Below are 18,733 nucleotides of genomic sequence, written 5' to 3'. Positions count from 1 at the left end.
TCACTATGGTCTATTTGTCAGGATAAATACATACAAAAAAGATTTTTCATAAAAGTGAAACTTCCTCTCTTCCATTGGAATTGTAGATGGTGACTTGCAAACCGAGACTCAATGGCGGTGTAGAGAAGCTTTTAAAAAAAAAAAAAACATAAGGAAGGTGAAATTCGCTGCACATGATGTACAACATGCACAGAGTAAAACGAGTGTTCATTTACCTACGTAGGATGTCTAATAAATTAAGGAGATATATGCACACCTGACGCTAGGCCGAGGCTTCAGACTTTGGCACGCTCACGAGGCTGTACCGTCAAAACGAAACGTCCCAGAAGATAAAGAAAATGGCGTCACGTTTGTACATGTAGTATTTTAAAATAACACTTCTTGCTTTGAAACATCATATCTTCCAGTCTCCTTGAATATTTTGAATAAAATAATTCCAACCCGTCATTTTGACAGGCCTTTATATTAGTAAAATAATCAAGACCGCAAACAATTTTTCTCACTATTTTTGGAGAATATATGAGACTTACAATGATTACATCTAATGTCACATTCATAGAAGAATGAATGCTGCTAAAGCAGTTTATCACTATGGAATGCACTTGGTGGTTTGCCATTGCTATCACAGCAAGGTTGACATTTGAATCTGCAATCATTAGATTACAATGCAGCTCTACCCATTAAGCCAACCTATAATAGCCACAACTCATTTTCCAGTGTCTACTGTCATAATAATTGTGTTTATCTCTTCCATGAACTTCAATTTCTCCTGAGGACATAAAAAGAATCCATATGCAATTGTGTGTCACTGTGACTGATTGACATTTTCAGAAGAAAGAATCTCTTAGCCCGAGAAAGATCAGCAGTGCACACAGGACATTTGCTGGTGGTATAACATTGTCTGCACAGAACATGCGGATTTGCTTAATCTCATTTTCACAAAGCGACTTAAAACTTAATAAAACCTCAACGTCGTTTTTGTCTTTCCCCATCAGTGGAAATCCTTTTTCTGCCTTAACTCAGTTTTTCTCACCTGGCCGTCAACGTTACAGTGAGCTGCAATCTCAGATTACCACCTTGTCTACCTTTTCCCTTTTCTTGTTTGTATAGCCATATTCTTGTGGACTTTGTAAACAACCAATTTGCCGATATAATTATAAATGAACAAGATAGAACGAACATCATAAATATATGTGGAAAAATTACGTGCCGAGACCAGGAATCGAATCCAGGTCCTCTGGCAAACCAGAGCACTGAAAAATAGATTTATATGTGGAAGAATTGTATTGCTCACTCAGTGGGTCAGCCAGATAGGTCAGATAGCAGAGCACTGGTATGGTTTGCCAGCAGACCTGGGTTTGATTCCTTGAAATTCATCTATAATCTGTTTTCATGCTCACAAGAGGTTTTGTTAAAAAAAAAAAATCAACACCTCTTTGCTGGACAACAGGAAGATTGGAATTGTGAAGAACGGCTTAATTAAATATCCATTAGTGACAGCAGAGGGAGATTGATTTCTGATGTACAGTACTGGCAGGAGTACCCGACGTTGCACAATACTGCCAGGTCTATTTTTTGGGGGACTAAAACACTTCCCTTCACTAAGGAATGGGGTTGGGGATTATTAGTTTATCTGGAATTTACATTCCAGATAAGTTATTGTCATCGCGTGCCGTTTGTCCGTCTCTCCGTCTCCTTTTTTGACTTCTCTGGCCAAACTGCTCGACCGATCCGGCTGAAAATTTGCAGTGACGTTCCTCTCCTGACTGGTATCAGGAATTGCAAAGCTTGTTCCAGTTACATGACTTTAAGTATGTCAAAATGGCCAACTTTGTAAATTTCTTCAAAAATCTTCTTCTCCAGACCCACCAGACAAAATGCTACCAAATTTGGGTTACAACATTAGGATAGGGTCCTGATCTTAAATTGCGGAGGCCATGCTGATCACATGACCGGAAGTGTGTCAAAATGGCTGACTTGCCCAATTTTTGTGAAAATTGTATAAATTCCTTCAAAATTTTTCTTTCCTGACCCACCAGTCAGAATCCCACCAAATTTGGATCACAACATTATGGCATACATGGCAAGTTGAAGGCAACAAAAAAAACGGGTTGGTAGGAATCAAAACCAGGGTTTCTTGGGGTTTTTTTTAGCCTTTGCATGCTGCGATCACGGATTTGCAACAAGATTAAAAAAGAAAATGGAACCAAATTTTTTTTCTTTCAATTTTGGTTATTTGTCTAACTTGACACCCAAGTTGTGTTTTTTAGGCAAATACCACTTGAAATTCACAGCCCTATGAAAAAATTAATTAAGCAACAGGGAACCATGCGGCTGTAAACAATGTAGCATACAAAGGATTAACCAAATGTGGTAAAAACGCTATTCGATATGTTGACTAATCAGTAATGATAAGGAGGTTCCAAGTCAGACAACATACATACATACATACATAATATTTCTCAAATCAAGAACATTTCTCAAAATTTTATTTACTTTTTTTTCCAATTGTGGCCTGTGACGCGTGACATCACATTTACTGCAAATTGCATCCCCACAATAAAGAGCAGTGTTGCCTGGTTTAGAGGGACCAAGTGATGATAAATAGTGATGAATGCTATATGATGATCTTGTCAAATCTTGACAATAAAATTATGAGAAATGTTCGTTCATTCACAAGCATCAAACCACATCAAGGTATCCAATTTCTTTCATTTTTTTTTATTATGGTTTGAATGTGGAACAGTACTTTGTGGACATCCTGTATATGAATGAAAACAATCTGAACCGAATTGGACCATTCAAAATACTCGAAACTACCTATAAATATCACTGGAAGAAGTCGAAGAGCGAATTGAAAAGCAAATAGGCCTACTGACTGATTTGAGGTGACAACAAATGGTAGATGAGAGGAAGTGATGATGCGTACGGATGAGGATTGAAGGAATTGGTCGGTTTGGGTCAATGACGTCACCCAGTCAATAGAGTCAGACTAGAGCGGTATCTTGCATATCGGATAGAAATCGCTCCAGATCTGTCACTCTGTGTGTGAATCCATGCGAGTAGAATGGAAGCCAAACATTGCGTTTCTGAAATAGTTCCGACTTTCCATCCAATACGGGTTTTAACGATGTGAAAATGGGTCCACGGGTTTGAAGAAAGAAAACGGGTCAAACCGACAAAATACGGGTCACTTGCCATGTAAATCATGCAGATCACGTGACCATGGAATGTAAGTCATAGGCCCACTTGCCATGCAAGTCATGCGGATCACGTGACCAGAAGTGTGTCAAAATTCCTGACGGTAAACTTCCAGACCCACCCGTCAGAATGCTACAAAATTTGGGTTACAGCATTAGGACAGGGTCCTACTGTTAGATTGTGGAGGTCATGCTAATCACATGACCGGAAATATGTCAACATGGTGGACTTGGTAAAATATTTGGAAAATCACGTAAATTCCTTCAAAAATCTTCCTCACCAGACCCACCAGTCAGAATTATACCAAATTTAGGTTACAGCATTAGGCCAGGACCCAGGTAAGCTACAGGTCCAGTGGTTCTAATTTTTTTAATGTTACCTTTCACATAGCTACAACGGTTTTGGAACAAAAGCAATAAAAAAAAATCCAACTTTTTTTTTCTTCAAAAATTTCAAATTTTTGGCCTACAAAAACTCTCTCTCACTCTCCACCCTCTTTTCCCTTATATTTCCACTCTTACACACTTCTCCTTCCAATACTTCCTCTTTCCATTACTTTATTATTTGGATCGACCTCAATTTATCAACTTTGTTTTTTTATTTTCCTTCCCACCCCTAAACGCTTCAGAGGATTTTAGAAATACCCTGGTTGTTGTTGACCTTGGGCCTATGTTGACCTTTTGGTCGATGTTGACCTCAAAAATAATTGGCTATTTGAATTGAGTGAACTGAAATATAAATCCTCTTCAAATTTCAAGTCAATCGGATGAAAATTGAGGATTTTACAAATCTCACCAAAGTTGTTGACCTTTGGCCCATGTTGACCTTTTGGTTGATGTTGACCTCAAAAATAATTGGCTCTTTGAATTGAGTGACCTGAAATATAAATCCTCTTCAAATTTCAAGTCAATCGGATGAAAATTGAGGATTTTACAAATCTCACCAAAGTTGTTTACCTTTGGCCCATGTTGACCTTTTGGTCGATGTCGACCTCAAAAATAATTGGCTGATTGAATTCAGTGACCTGAAATATAATTCCTCTTCAAATTTCGAGTCAATCGGATGAAGATTGAGGATTTTAGAAATCTCACCAACGTTGTTGACCTTTGGCCCATGTTGACCTCAAAAATAATTGGCTGGTTGAATTCAGTGACCTGAATTATAAATCCTCTTCATATTTCAAGTCAATCGGATGAAAATTGAGGATTTGAGAAATCTCACTTAAGTTGTTGACCTTTGGCCTATGTTGACCTATTGACCTCAAAAACAATATCCATCTTCCTTATGACAAACTCTACCACGTGGTAAAGTTTAGTGAAGATCGGTTTAAAATTGTGACCTGCAGATGATAAACAGATAGACAGAATAACAGAAAGAACTAGAATGGGCACTCAGTAGAGCGCATACCTTCGCCAACGCTACATTTTGCCCCCCCCCCAGAAACCGTTGATTGTGAGGGTATTTAATCCCATACCACATCTGCCATCTCATGTGTTATGATGGCTTAAAAACATTAAATTTCCTGCTATTTGACACTGATTCACGTACATTGTACAATTTCTGTATGAACTCCCTGACCTTTTTGGGTGTCGGTGTCAAGTCAATCTGATGACAACTGGTCACATTATAAGAAATAAGTTCAGTGACACCCCCCCCCCCCAAATGCTGAAAACTCACCAATAAAGTCACTGTCAAATATTACACATCACAGGATAGGGAATTGAATTCTAAACATTTTGAATCTACTTACATGCAAATTGTATAAGAATTGACCGCGTTATGATGATAAAGGTCGTTGATCCCCCTGACCTTTGACCCAAACCGCTAACAAAGGTAATGACGTCATTGTGTCATATCGTATATCACAAGATTGGGCATTGAATTCACAGCATTTTGGCATTGGTTGCATGCAAATTGGATAAAATTCGACCGCACTATGACAAAATGACGATTTTGACCTTTTCATGACCTCGACCTTGACCTTTGTACTCTTAATTTTGTAATTGGTATTACAATGTGGGGAACAGAACAGTCACCATTTTGGTGTTGGTTTCATGCAAATCGGATAAGAATTGATCGTGTTATGACTAAAACCGCACATTTTGCCATGTCGTGACCCCCCTGACCTTTGACTCCCAACCGCTAATAAGGGTTATTAAGTCATTGTGTCATGTCACATATCACAAGATGGGGCATTGAATTCTGAACATTTTGGCATTAGTTGCATGCAAATTGGATACAAATTGACCGCGCTATGGTAAAAAGACGATTTTGACCTTTTCATGACCTTGACCTTGACCTTTGACCCCATCGCTCCCAAAATCTAATCAAATGGTCCTCGGATAATAACCGATCATCCCACCAAATTTGCTGCGATTCAGTTCAATACTTTTGGAGTTTTGCGAATAACAAACAAACAAACAAACAAACACACATATTCACAAATAAATAAATAAATACACAGCGATCAAAACATAACCTTCGCAACAAAGTTTGCGAAGGTAATAACATAATCGACTGACCAATATCATTGAAAAATCTTCCATTTTGCAAGTAACAAACAAACAGACAGAAAGGGGTGAAAACATAACCTCCTTCACCTTCAGTGGCGGAGGTAACAATCCGCACATCACTCCCATGGCAGTTAATTCAGTGACCTGAAATATAATTCATCTTTCATCTTTATCATCTTTCTTAACATCTTAACATCATTTGTCATCTTTCAATTAATAACATTCATTGTTTTGATATTTGGTCCCGATTGCTCTCAGTCACACACCACAACCCAAAATATGCATGACCATTGCACTAATAACAAAACTGTATTTGTTCACATAAAGATAGTCACTCTTTCTTTACGTCCTCCAATCATAAAATAATTTGATTAATCATGTTAAGTGATTGTACATACATGTATGTCCAGAAGAGATGGTGGATTAATTATTGCAGCATGGGCTTTGATTCAATCGATTGAAGGTTTGTGTGAAGACATTGCATGTTATAGGATATCCTTCTTTTTTGAAGTTATCTTTGGTGACGTAGAAGATTTAAAGGTCAAACAAAATGTTTTTTTTTCTGCTTTTGCTAAACTGTGGCATGATGTTTGAACACAACAGTACGACAGTCTATATCAAGGTTTAGTTTACAAGGTGATGGCTCACATTGTATAGTTCGTGGTTGACATTGCTTTTCCCTGCACAGGCCACTGAAGACCGGTGAATCATCTTTGGCCCCATTAGAAAGGTATTCCATTCGTTATCACGACAATCATGAGAAATGATTTGAAACTATAACTTGGCTCAACCATGCTCTGTTGAGGATATTTTGAGGTGAAATATTCGAGCCGACGGTTGAGATTTGAAATAAATGCATTGTTCATTAATCTCATAGCTTTGTCATGTATAGAGAAAGTGAAAATATAACATTGAGTTGTGAATCAAGTGATGGGATGAAGTGTCTGCTCAGGAAGGTGGTGAGAGTAATAAAATTACTACATACAGGTTGAGAGCCAGATGGAGAAATAGCAAAAGATGGCTGGACGTGTTGAATATGGCATCAAAACGTCCTTGATGCATTTGCCTCAAATTTTGCGTGGTTATGTTTATCAACATTTCAATCTACTGGCATGAACACAATTTAAGGAAGAGGGGATGTCTGCAGGAGTAGAAGAGAGCACGGGTGGGTATGAGAGAAAGAATGCGGTGCAAGGGCAGCACTCTTGGAGACAGACGGTCCATCCCATGGACAAGAGAATAGAGGGATTCAGGAATTGAAGTCAGCGTTCAGGTTAGAAATGGGGAAGGTGACCACGAGTGAGATTTTCAATGAATACATGTAATCTGAGTGGGCTGGGGGAGGATTGAGGGAAGGGAAGTCAGAAGGGCATGAGGGTGCGAAGAGCGAGACCAAAAATAGATTCCACCAACCTGTGTGCGGTGGGTGAGAATCACAATTTGGAACTTAGCCTTCTGAGTAGATCTCACAAAATTTTGTATCGTTTATGTGAAAGTTTCATATCAACTTATGGCAAAACGCAATAATTGCTTATTTTTTGTTATTTTGACTTTTGCTTTCGTAATTTGATGTTGTGGCAGCACTTGGTTGGCTTAATGGTTTGGGTGGAGAGCATGGGATCCTTGGGTCCTGAGTTCAAATCCTGCTTGGCTGTTGAATTAATATCAGGTGGCCTTGACTCAGCCTGTCATCCTTTTGAGGTCGTCAAAGTGAGTACCAGCTTGCGAGGACGATTTAGCCATTCGAGTATCCTGTGTCGGAGTGGCGACCCATCCAGGATTGTGCCCAATAGCCCTGGAGACTGCTTCCGCAGCACCAACGATCTGTACAGAGTATGGTCCCAATGGATTGGATGGAACACTGGGTACTTGTCATAGTTATTGATATGTGAAAAGAAAGGATAGTTACTTCACAGCAGGTATCAAAGTGTGAATCATTTGAAGACAAAAGTTGATTATGTTTATGGAGTGAGTCTGCAAACGAAATTGGCAGTGGTGATGGGGGTCGTGAGTGCAGGTAGTGGAGAGGGACGAGCCAGTGCAGGCAGTGAGGATTGGGATATTGAATGAAGGTTAAATGACATCGTCTTTAATCAATCTTTATTAAAGACACAAGCAATCTTTAATAAATAGGGGATTAATGGACGTAAATGAAATATTCATCTTGTATATTATTTCCGAGTTTGTGGTTTCGTGTCGCGCTATCTTCGACTTTGTTCTGCGCTCGAGTAACGTGATATTCGGCTTACATTATCTCAAAGACCATATGAGGTGCATAGTACAAAAAAAAGTAAATAAAATGGTTCTGAAACAGTGAAATCGTATTCCACTTACTGCATTAAAGTAAAATTACTACTGATACTCTGCATCAGTTCCTTTCTCAAACACACCCACCCCAACATGTCGCGCAGAGCGCGGGTTATGCGAGTAATCAAAATAAATCAAACATGATAATAAAACATGGGGTAAATTAAAGCCTAAAGTCGAGGTGCCTCTACAAACAGTTACAAAAAACGGACAAGGGGGGAGAGATAAAGGAAGAAAAAAAATCCCTCCTTTATTCTGACACTTAGCTTCGGGTCCAGAAGTGATCTTTTCCAGCTTGACGATTGAAGCCGCGTTGTCCCGCACCCAAAATGATGCCGAGCCGCTCTCTGGGCAGGAAACTTATGTGAGGTATTTGTGTGGCGGTATTCAATGCCAGGGCTCAGAAACTGCTGTGCAGCTTCTTTTCATGAGCGAATATGCCGATCGTTCCTCTTTTGCACCAGGTCCATTCCCCACGATCACCCTCCTTCCTCTACGACCATACGACGAATCGATTTCTCAGGCCCCGTGATAAGGCCACGAGGCACTCTCTTCTTCCCTCCTCAGAAACGTACACACTTCACGGCTGAGCCGAACAATCAACAGCGAGCGCCTTGCTCCAGCACATGGGCAAATTCACACAGCACAAACATGGGAATCATGCAGCCTTCTTCGTCATGTCGAAAAGAAGCAACCGTAAATTCCTTCTCTTCCAACCACCATCTCCTCACTCGCTTCTCTGCCAAACCTACTCTCGTCCACTGATCAATCATAAGCCTCGGGGCATGGCCTGTTGGCACAAAGCCGAGAAGGCGGGGTTTCTGCCTGCTCGGAATGTGCGACTTGGTTGTTGTTGTTGTTGTTGTTGTTTAAAGGACGTGATTTCTGTTTATCGCCGGTCTTGTAAATGCAAAAACATAGGAAAAGGACACAAGGGGCAATCACACACTGGGAGAAATTGGCCTTAACCCCTACCCAATTAACACAGCACCACCCCCCATGCAGTGACACATACCAACTGAAGCTGACACTTTCCCCAACTAAAGTTACATCGAGATGTCGTCTGCTCGTCCACGGGCCATGCTACTCAATGCAATCCTACCTTTGCTATGAAATTCCTCCATCTACCCCCACAACTGGAACACAGCCACCCCCCCTCCACCCCCCGGAACCATAGCTACTACAAGGTTCAATGCAGGCGTTACCATTCCAGCTTTAGCACTTACCGACTCACTCCGAATTAGCCTATGAAATAAATTAGGAGGGGCTGTGGGAAGCGAGCCAGAGCTAACATACCTATTCTCCTTAACGTTCTACACCCCTGAAACACAATAATTCAAATATTTGCAAATCTCTTGGTTCCTCGCTCCTAACTCCTGCGGTGGGAAGAAAATGTCATAAAGCACACGCAACAAATCTACTGTAAAAGACAGAACCTTTCCCAAAACCTTTTTTTTAAATGTTTGTACAGCCCCCTTCTAAAGACTGCATTCTCCGGTGAATGCCACAATACACAATGTTACCTGCGGAGCCTTCCCAATTTACTTTTTCCAAAGTTCTGTGGGCCCTGTCTTTCTGGTACAGGTTTGTGACTTGGTTGAGGTGGACCTTCCCTCACACACTCACATAAACCCAATAATCGATTATTCATTCCAACCCTGCAAGACCATGGCTTAAATGTTATTACACACATGTGTAATCCTCAACTAGGCAGCGGGGAGGTACCGTACAACCAAAATGGTGGGGGTGTTTCCGGTTGTGGTGCCCACAGTCGAAAAACAAGTCACCCGACTTATGAATCTTTTGACCCCACCCCCCACTCCCCCTTTCAACTATTCGGTCCCTGACAGCCCCAAACAGCTGTACATCCTTTGCTGTACGTCCCACTGGGCAGGGTCTCCGCACCATCCAGGCTCTCTTTGCCTCTCCTGGGTCGCCAAGGGTCTCCTTACCATTTGTTGCCCAACCAAATCCCCCTCCCGACGGGTCCCCATTTCCAGACACCACCAGCCGCCAGGGACAAATTACTTCAGTAGTGGACCACACTCACTGCTCCCCCAGAGCTTGATCCATTCCTGCGGACCCACATATCATCCCCTCCCACACAATCCAACATGTCATTTCTCCCTCACTGTCATTCAATTCTCAATACATTGCAATGCAAAATGGTGATCGTGTTCCTACACTGCCATGGCCTGCTTACATGTTATAATCCACATTCATTCTCCAAACACAACTCAATTATTGACACATAACAGACACCAACACCACAAGACAATTCTGGTTTCCAAATCGATCCATTTACCGACCATTGAGTCACTCTCGCCCCCTCCCAACCTAATCACCCATGTCCCAATTTATAAGCAAAACTGAACCCTTGGGACAGAAAGCATCTAGGCACCTGACTCAAAGTACAGGTCATCGCAAGTTGGTCGGGTCCAAGAGTGTCATCCATCCCTTCTAGTTTTCTTCGCATCCTTCTAATCCATGCTTGTGGATTCATTGCTTTCTATCTTCCTGGATTCCATACTTTATTTTTCTAAACTTGTCTATTCCAAAATCTTGTAGACTGACCTGGCTGATGTTTGGGTGCAGTTGTAGACTTCAAGCACAACCTCGATGAGGAGATGCCAGAGAACCAGGCCAGCCACAAGAACTGTGTCGTCATAATATTTATTGCAAGAGGCAGCAGGATCGATACCTGCACCCTCCTCCAGGATCTGGTCGACCCAAATTTCTCTCATTCCATCCCAGAAGCCTGCGTCCTCCTCCAGGATCTGGTAGTCCGAGAGGTCTCTCATCCTGTGTCTTGTCAGTTCAGAGTTTCTGCAATAGCTGGAGTTCTGGAATCGGCAAAGGCTCTGGTTCTGGTTCTGATTCAAGTTCTGGCTCTTCCTCGCCTGGAGTCACCACGACTGGACTCACATGCTCAGCAAGAGAAAGAAACAAGGGCTCCACCAAATCTGTTTCCTCATTCGCCTCTTGGCAAGTGTTTATTTCATTCAGAGATTCTTTTGAAAGATTATCTTCCTCATCCATCTCCTTCTTCCCTCCAATCCAATAATCATCATCCAATGGTTCACTCCCCACGATACAATCATCAAAAAACATTTCTGGAGATCCACTCTCAACTACAGCTGCACCATCTGCATTACAACAGCGAGAAGCACGAGACTCGTCATAACCTTCCGTCTTGGCATCACTTCCACAAGATTCATAAACAGTGAGTAATTAGCCTTCACAACTATTATCTGGATCTGAACTCTGGGATTGGTTCTGCAAATTCCTTTCAAAAACATCACTTTCCCATCTGTCCATTTGACAAGCATCCCGCTCTTCCTCTCCCTTTCCACTGCCTTACTCAACATCACTAAGCTCCCTCCCATGCCCTACCCCTGCTTGGCTTGGTAGGGGGTTATGTGGGCGAAAGTTGAGCATGTTGCAAGTTAACATTCTGAGGCTGAATTGTCGCATGCCTGATGGGTTGTACAGCTTGTGTCTGTGTGGTAACGCTGATCAGATCATTCGTCTTCACCTCAATCTTGCAATCAGGAGGCAAGAAGGTGTTGAGACCCAACATCAAGTTGGGATGTCCCTTGAACAAGTTTGATACATGGCTGACGATGCCTGCGGTGTCAATACTCTGTGACTTGAATTCGTCCATTATGCCCAGAAAGTCACCGTAAACTTGGGACTTGTTTGCAAATCGCTGCTTCATCTGGTGCAAGTAGAACGATGCATCTTTAATCTTTAAACACTGGAATTGTTGTTCTTCCAAGCGTCCATTCCTTTCCCTTATTTCTTCCCTTTGTTCAACAATTTTGTTTCCCCATTTCCCTCATTTTATTCCTTTGTTCATCAATTCGTCCCATCATTCCATCAGTTTGTCTCTTCAATTCACTATTCATTCATTCCATCACTTTATCCCTGTGTTCATTTTGTCTCCTCATTTCCCCTCCAATTCTGTCTTTCAATCCTTCATTCCCTTCCCTTATTTCCTTTCTTTATTCCAACATGAACCGGAGAGCCAACGCACCCATTTTCTGACTTGACGGCCCAGGAATGGAGAAGATTCCTACCCTATCGTGATCACCTGGATCTACCCCCGGCTCACTTCCTTCATAATCACTATCTTCCCGCCGAAATGCCATCTCGTGCATGTCCTCCATTTCTTGCACGCGTTCAATTTCCTCAAAAAAAAAAAAATATTTCCCTTAAATTTACAAGTGTTCTTTTTTCCCGACACCAATTAACAATAAATACAATTTGTACCTCGGTCACTACAACCCCCTGTCCCTCGACAGTGGAGAGGTGATCCTTTAAAAATGTAGATTCCCAATTCTTTTTTTCTTTTTTCTTTTTTCTTTTTGACCTAAGCTCAATCCGCCACTAAATGTTGTGGTCCCGATGGATTCAAAAATCCTACTCTTCATCAACAGATGTTGATCAGGGTTCGAATCCCACACTCCTGACTCCAAATGTTGCGGCCCCGGCGGTTATGTTGGCCGGCGGCCCCTGACCCAATTGTCGTGGATGGGCGGTTAACACCGACCTGGCCGGATAGCCAAATTATTTCCCCTGGACACGAACAACTGAGTTCCTTAGAGATTATAGTGCGCGTGGGATGGGTGCAGAAAGGATGCATATCAGACGGAGGCACACGGACGGAGGACAAGAGCTTATACTTGAACCCACAACGAATAGACAGACACAAGTAATCGTTAATACATAGGGGTTTAATGGACATAAATCAAATATTCATCATGGAAATGAATCAAATGTGATAATAAAACGTGGGGTAAATTAAAGCCTAAAGTCGAGGCACCTCTACACGCAGTTACAAAAACGGACACCGAGAAAAGATAAAACAAAAGAAAAATCCCTTCTTTATTTTGGCACTGAGCTTCGGGTCCAGAAATGATCTTTTAGAGCTTGACGATTGATCCCTCATCATCCTGCGTGAGAAACCGCACCCAAAATAATGCCGAGCAGCTCTCTGGGTGAGAAACGTACGTGTGGTATTCGTGTGGCGGTATTCAACACCAGCGCTCAGAAACCACCATGCAGTTTCGTTTCGCGAGCAAATACGTTGACGGTTCATCTCTTGCAGCAGGTCCGTTCCTCACGATCGCCCTCCTTCCTCCTCGACCATACGACGAGACGATTTCTGAGGCCCCGTGATAAGGCCACGAGGCACGCTCTTCTTCCCTCCTCAGAAACGTACACACTTCATGGCTCAGCCGAACAGTCAATGATTCGTGTCTTGCTCCAGCACACGGACAAATTCACACAGCACGAACATGAGAATCACACAGCCTTCTTCGTCGTGTCGAGGAGAAGCAACCGTAGTGCCCTTCGCTTCCAACCACCAGCCATGCTACTCTACACGATCCTACCTTTACTATGAAATTCCTCCATCTACCCCCACAACCGCAACAACATGAAGAAAATCCATAACATGCAGCACTCCCTGGGAAAATGCACCCCCCACGCCCCCCCCTATTGTGTGTACTGTATGCATATGCTCTAAGCCAATCAGTGCTGTTTACTCCACCTTCCTTTTGCAGCAGGATAAGCCTTCTCCCACCTCTCCCACATAAGGGGTGTCAGAGCAGTCGTGTATGAGTGACGACAATTATTATTTTTATTGATGTTTGTACAATTTTATGTTTTTGTTAATACTTACTGATGTTATCACAACAAAATATATTATTTTTATTTACAAAATAATGTTTGCCATCTGCAGTATTACCAATACCCTAATGACGCCCTCATAAACCGCTCATACATAACAAATAACACTGTCGGTAACGTATCTCCACATAAACAATGGTATGTTGACCCCTTTTAAGTGCTTTTTCAAATAGCGCTCTCTTTTCCAGGAATGCATCCTGAGCACGATGTGACGTATTAGTGTATTTTCCCAAGATTAGGAAATGGAATATAATTTATCAGCAGAGTGGGAGATGCAAACCAATTGCTGGAAGAATGGTGCAGGGAGGAAGGTTTTGCATTTAAGAAGCAGTGGGAATCATTTTGGGGGCAAAGGGAGTGTTGCCAGAATGATGGCCATATGCTAAACAGAAAGGGGGCAGCAAAGTTTGTAGTGGGAATTGAGGAGTAAATTGAGGATTTTTTTTTTCGGTTAGAGGAGGGTAGCGAGGCCACAAAGGAAGGAACTGATGATATAATTGTGATTTGCAAGGACAGGCAGGAAAATACAATTTCAGGAAGAGAAAAGTTAAACATATTCTACACCAATGCCAGGAGTTTAAATAATAAGACGGAAGAGCTCGAAGCCAAAGTGGATAACGAGGAGTGAGTGAGACATGTTTTAAGGAGGAGAGTAATTGTAGGACAGGATTGGAAGGCTACAAGGTGTATCGGTGATAGGAAGGAGAAAATAGGAGAAGGAGTCGCAATCTGGGTAAAGGACAGCATTGCATCAAGAGAAATGGGTGACATAAAGGAGGGAATTAATACAGAGGATTATGTATGGTGTTAGCTTAATGGTTAGGGTGGTAGGCTTGGGATCCTATGGTCCTGAGTTCAAATCCTGCTTTGCTGTTGAATTAATACCAGGTGGGTTTGACTCAGTCTGTCATCCTTTAGAGGTTGAGTACCAGCTTGCTGGGGTGATGGAGCCATTCGAGTATCCTGCGTTGGAGTGGCGATCCATCCAGGATTATGCCCAATAGCCCTGGAGACTGCTTTGGCAGCACTGATGCTCTGTGCAGAGTATGGTCCCAATGAGTGGATGGAATTCTTTATGGATAGAAATTAATGATTAAAAAAACAGTAAGATGGTGGAAGGATGTTTTGTAGGGCTCTGGGTGTGAAGGAAGAGGAGGAAGGAGGAGTACATGAAGAATTCAAAAGGACATGTGGTAAGGGAAGAGTATTGATTTTGGGGGATTTTAACTTGCCAGGGATAGATTGGGTCCAGGAACAGGGAAAGAGCAGAGCAGATGAGGATTTCCGAGTTTTAATCCAGGATTGCTTTTTAACCCAGTTTGTAGATAAGCCCACTCGGGGGAGTGCAGTGTTCGACCTCCTTTTAAGTAACGGTCGCAATATGATGGAGGTCGAAGAGCATTTCGGATCAAGTGACTATAACATAGAATGTGCAAGGATTATGTTAAGAGTAAGAGTTCAGGATAGTAGAGTAAAGCTATTAGATTTCAAAAATATAAATCTTGAGGGTACGAGGAAAGGAATGGGTACTATTGATTGGGAGAAAGTAACAAGAGGGTAATTGACAAAAGAGATCAGGGCAACCTTCAAGGAGAAAATGTGTCGGGCGCAGATTAAGAATATTCCATTGAGGTGTAAAACTAGAGATGGAAAGAGGCCAGGGTGGTTGAGTAGTGAGATAAGGAGAAGCAGAAGGCATTTATTAGGTATAAAATAACAACACTGGAGTTCGATTTGCATCACTGTCGGAGTTAACAGAGGCAAGTTAAGAAAATAACTCGATAAGCCAAAAGAGGATATGAGAAGGACATGGCTGAACAGATCAGGACGCAACAGAACAAAAAGAACAGTAAAAAGGGCGGGGGGTGGGGGACGGGACACCAACAGCAGGGTTCGCCTGCAAAATAGAGGAGAACGTGGACAACTAAGGGATGTGTGGAGGAATGGGGGGGGGGGGGTAGGGGAGAACGCACAAGGTGGACAATATGGATACAGAAGCAAACTCTCAGCAAGGAAAAACTGGAAATTTGGAAGGAGGTGGACTTGGAGGTGAGGGTGGGGGATTAACGGGGATAGAAGAGATCATGGCTTTGGATGGGGGATGATCAGAGATGGTGGTGAACACCTATCTTGAAGACCTGGAAGGAAGAATGAGATTGAAGAGAATGTAGAAGTTGTTTTCACAGGTGGGGAAAAAAAGAGAGAATATCGAGTGGAGGCGAGTCGTGATTCTGGATTTTCGGAGTTTTCTTTTTCATGGTCCACCATCAACCAGAAGGAGCTTGACGGTGGACCATGCGTGCCCTGCAGAAAACGGGCGGGAAGGGGGACAAAGAGCAGAATGTGCCAATACTACATGAGAGACCACCGAGCTGTTTGCGATGGCAAAGTGATAGGCCCATAGACTCAACTTCAGCGTGGTAAATTCCAATGATCTTGAAGGCCTTGTTTTCCATGGCATCAAGCTGAGGAAGGTGTGGGGAAGGTCATCAGAGCAGTACTCCACCAAGCTGCAAATGATGGCCTTGTCGGTTAAAATAAATTTAGGTGTGCCAAGGAAGGCCTTTGTACAAGGGAGGATGGATGCTCAGTCGGCGACTGGTTTGGAGACAAACTTTGAAATGTGGTTTGCCCAAGAGAGATCATGGCTGATAGTGAGAGCATGAGTTTGAGTGACTGAAGGGAATATGAATAAAGTAAATGGGAGGGTTTACCATACGGCCCTTTATGAGATAAAAAGTGAGAGAAGGCGATTTGTCAAAATTGAAAGACATATTCGAAGTGTTTGACCAGCTTGTGATTTTATTAAGGTCTGAAGAGAAGGAAGAGGTTGCAGCCTGTCTATCTCAAAGATGAGGAATGTCATGACAGAGGATAGAGTCAAAAGAAAAGACATAAAAGGATCTCTCAGAGAGTCAGGGGATACAATGCGTGGATAGATTGGGTCCAGGAACATCCCGTTAGTTCCCGTCTGACATCGGTGGGGAAATCTATTCTGGACACACACTTATCGACATAACTGATCTTCGGGGAACCTGAATGGTGTTCTGTGAATTTCCACAACCGTAACACTACCCCCTCCCCTTTTTACAGACTCGTCCCGAGTCGTCAAATTTTCGTGTGCCTTCATTGATGAAGATAAGGAATAGGATGGGTCCCAGAACACTGCCTTGGGGCACTCCAGCCATGAAAGGGAGAGGAGATGAAATGATTCAATTGAGAGCTACACATTGGCTCTGAGAGTAGAAGAAGTCAGTAACCCAAAAACGGAGTTGGCCTTGGATGCCATAGGTAGAGAGTCTTGAGAAAAGGCTAGACTGTATCAAACGGTCGAGATAAGTCTCGAGAGACGGCCCTGATCTCATGTCTGATATGGAAGGCCTCCATCCATTATTGAGAGAGAATAAGCAGCATGTCCAAGGTAGAGTGACCAGGTCTAAATTTGATTTGATATATCAGATGAGGTCGTTAGACAAAAGTAACGATTTTATCTCAACTGTGATGATGCATTCCATGGCCTCACTGATGATTGTAGGCAAGCCGATAGGTCTGTAGTAAAGTGGATCCGTTTTTGCACCTTTTCAATGTAATAGGGTGATGCTTGACTTCCAAGCGGATGGAAGATGACATAGGGCAAGTGAAAGGGTGAGAGGGGTTGAGATGTTCAAGATCAGCAGACCAGGTTTTTCGGATATGAGCTGATGCCGGCCGGTCCAGTTGCCGAATTAGTGTGCAGGGTTGCTCCAAACATCTCCACCTTGTTAGTTTCTAAAGACGCATAGTCCAGAAGCATGCGAGTGCAACTGGGTAGGATGGGTACAGTGAGGGAGGGGTTGGGGACACAAGATTTGGAATTTGAAAGCAAACACAGAAATGAGGCATTTGGCCTTCTCACGAGTGGAGTCGGCTGGAGTGCCATTTGAAGTGAAGGAAGGGATGGAAGGGGAGAATACTCCAGAGACAGACTTAATAAGGTACCACCAGGTTTTAGAGTAGGGAGACAGGTTTGAAAGTTTAGTCTTGAGATTGGACAGATATTGTTTTCTGGCTCTGCTGAGAGTGGACACACACTTGCTGCAGGTTATGTGCATTATCTGAGATTGCCTTTAATCAGATTTGCCTTCAAGGAAGAGAACGCAAATTGTTTTAACGCAACTGCCTCACCACATGATTCAGTGTACAATGGGTGGGAGGAAAAGTAAGATAACTGAAGACGAGTTTGGATGAATCTGTGCATAAGGGAGAACTTGTTTCCAGTCATTAAATACAACGCCCGCTTGCAGTCCGTCAGTTAGCCTGAGTAAACTGCCAGACTCGCCGGCACTGAGGCTGTTCTCTGAGAACAGCAAGAGAGATGTTGACCTTCACAAGCACATGATCAGATGAAACAATTTGAGTTGAGGAAGAGCGAGAGACACTTGCAGGGAAGTTGATCATCATCAAGTCCAGAAGGGAGGATTTGCCATTGGGAGAAATATGGGTCAGAAAGTTCACAGATTGAGTTACTCCCCCGTTTCCCAAAACGTGGAAAGTGTACTTCTCTAAGAAGAGCATACATTGCGGGTCATATTCTTCCAAGCATTTCAAAATGTACATACAATCAGTCATCTTCTTAGAAGTGCTCTAAAATGTCCACTGCAATATCATACATTGCGTGCAGTTGTCCAGCTTGAGTACCTGCAGCAGCTGAATCGTGTACGTTACTTCCACTGTTGCATGTGCAGCATTTTATAACCCGTTGAGCAGGATAGCTGCAGGTCCCTGGCGGTAGTTCAAATGGACTTATGGGGACTGCGCTCAAATGACTCACAAACGTGTTGAATATCCTCACCACTTGTGCTTGGTTGGCCTGCCCCATTCCTCCATAGGATGCTATACCAGTTTCCATAAACGTTTTATGCCACTCATAAATCAATTTTCTCGATTGTGGCTGCTTCCCATTTCTCTTCCTGAAGCTTTGTTGAACCAGTTTAGCTGAATTAGTCTCTATAAACACACTGTTCCCTTTCTTTTGGGGA

The 18,733-nt window shown here is 42.6% G+C and overlaps 1 protein-coding gene across 4 annotated transcripts in view; it reads left to right on the top strand.

Moving 5' to 3' along the window:
- LOC147024427 (tubby protein-like) overlaps nucleotides 1-18,733 on the top strand; it is a 109,330-nt gene that overhangs the window by 3,389 nt on the left and 87,208 nt on the right. For all 4 annotated transcript variants that reach the window (XM_085884368.1, XM_085884365.1, XM_085884364.1 and 1 more), the window contains exon 2: nucleotides 6,403-6,444. In XM_085884368.1, the coding sequence (XP_085740494.1) occupies nucleotides 6,403-6,444 (42 nt within the window). The remainder of the gene's footprint in view (nucleotides 1-6,402; nucleotides 6,445-18,733) is intronic.

This window comes from Eptatretus burgeri, chromosome 6, assembly GCF_056783735.1.
Source record: "Eptatretus burgeri isolate ZD-2024b chromosome 6, Ebu_testis_v1, whole genome shotgun sequence".
NCBI classification, from domain to species: Eukaryota; Metazoa; Chordata; class Myxini; order Myxiniformes; family Myxinidae; genus Eptatretus; species Eptatretus burgeri.
The sequence above is the reverse complement of the archived record's forward strand: the minus strand, read 5'-3'. Positions and strand labels throughout refer to the sequence as shown.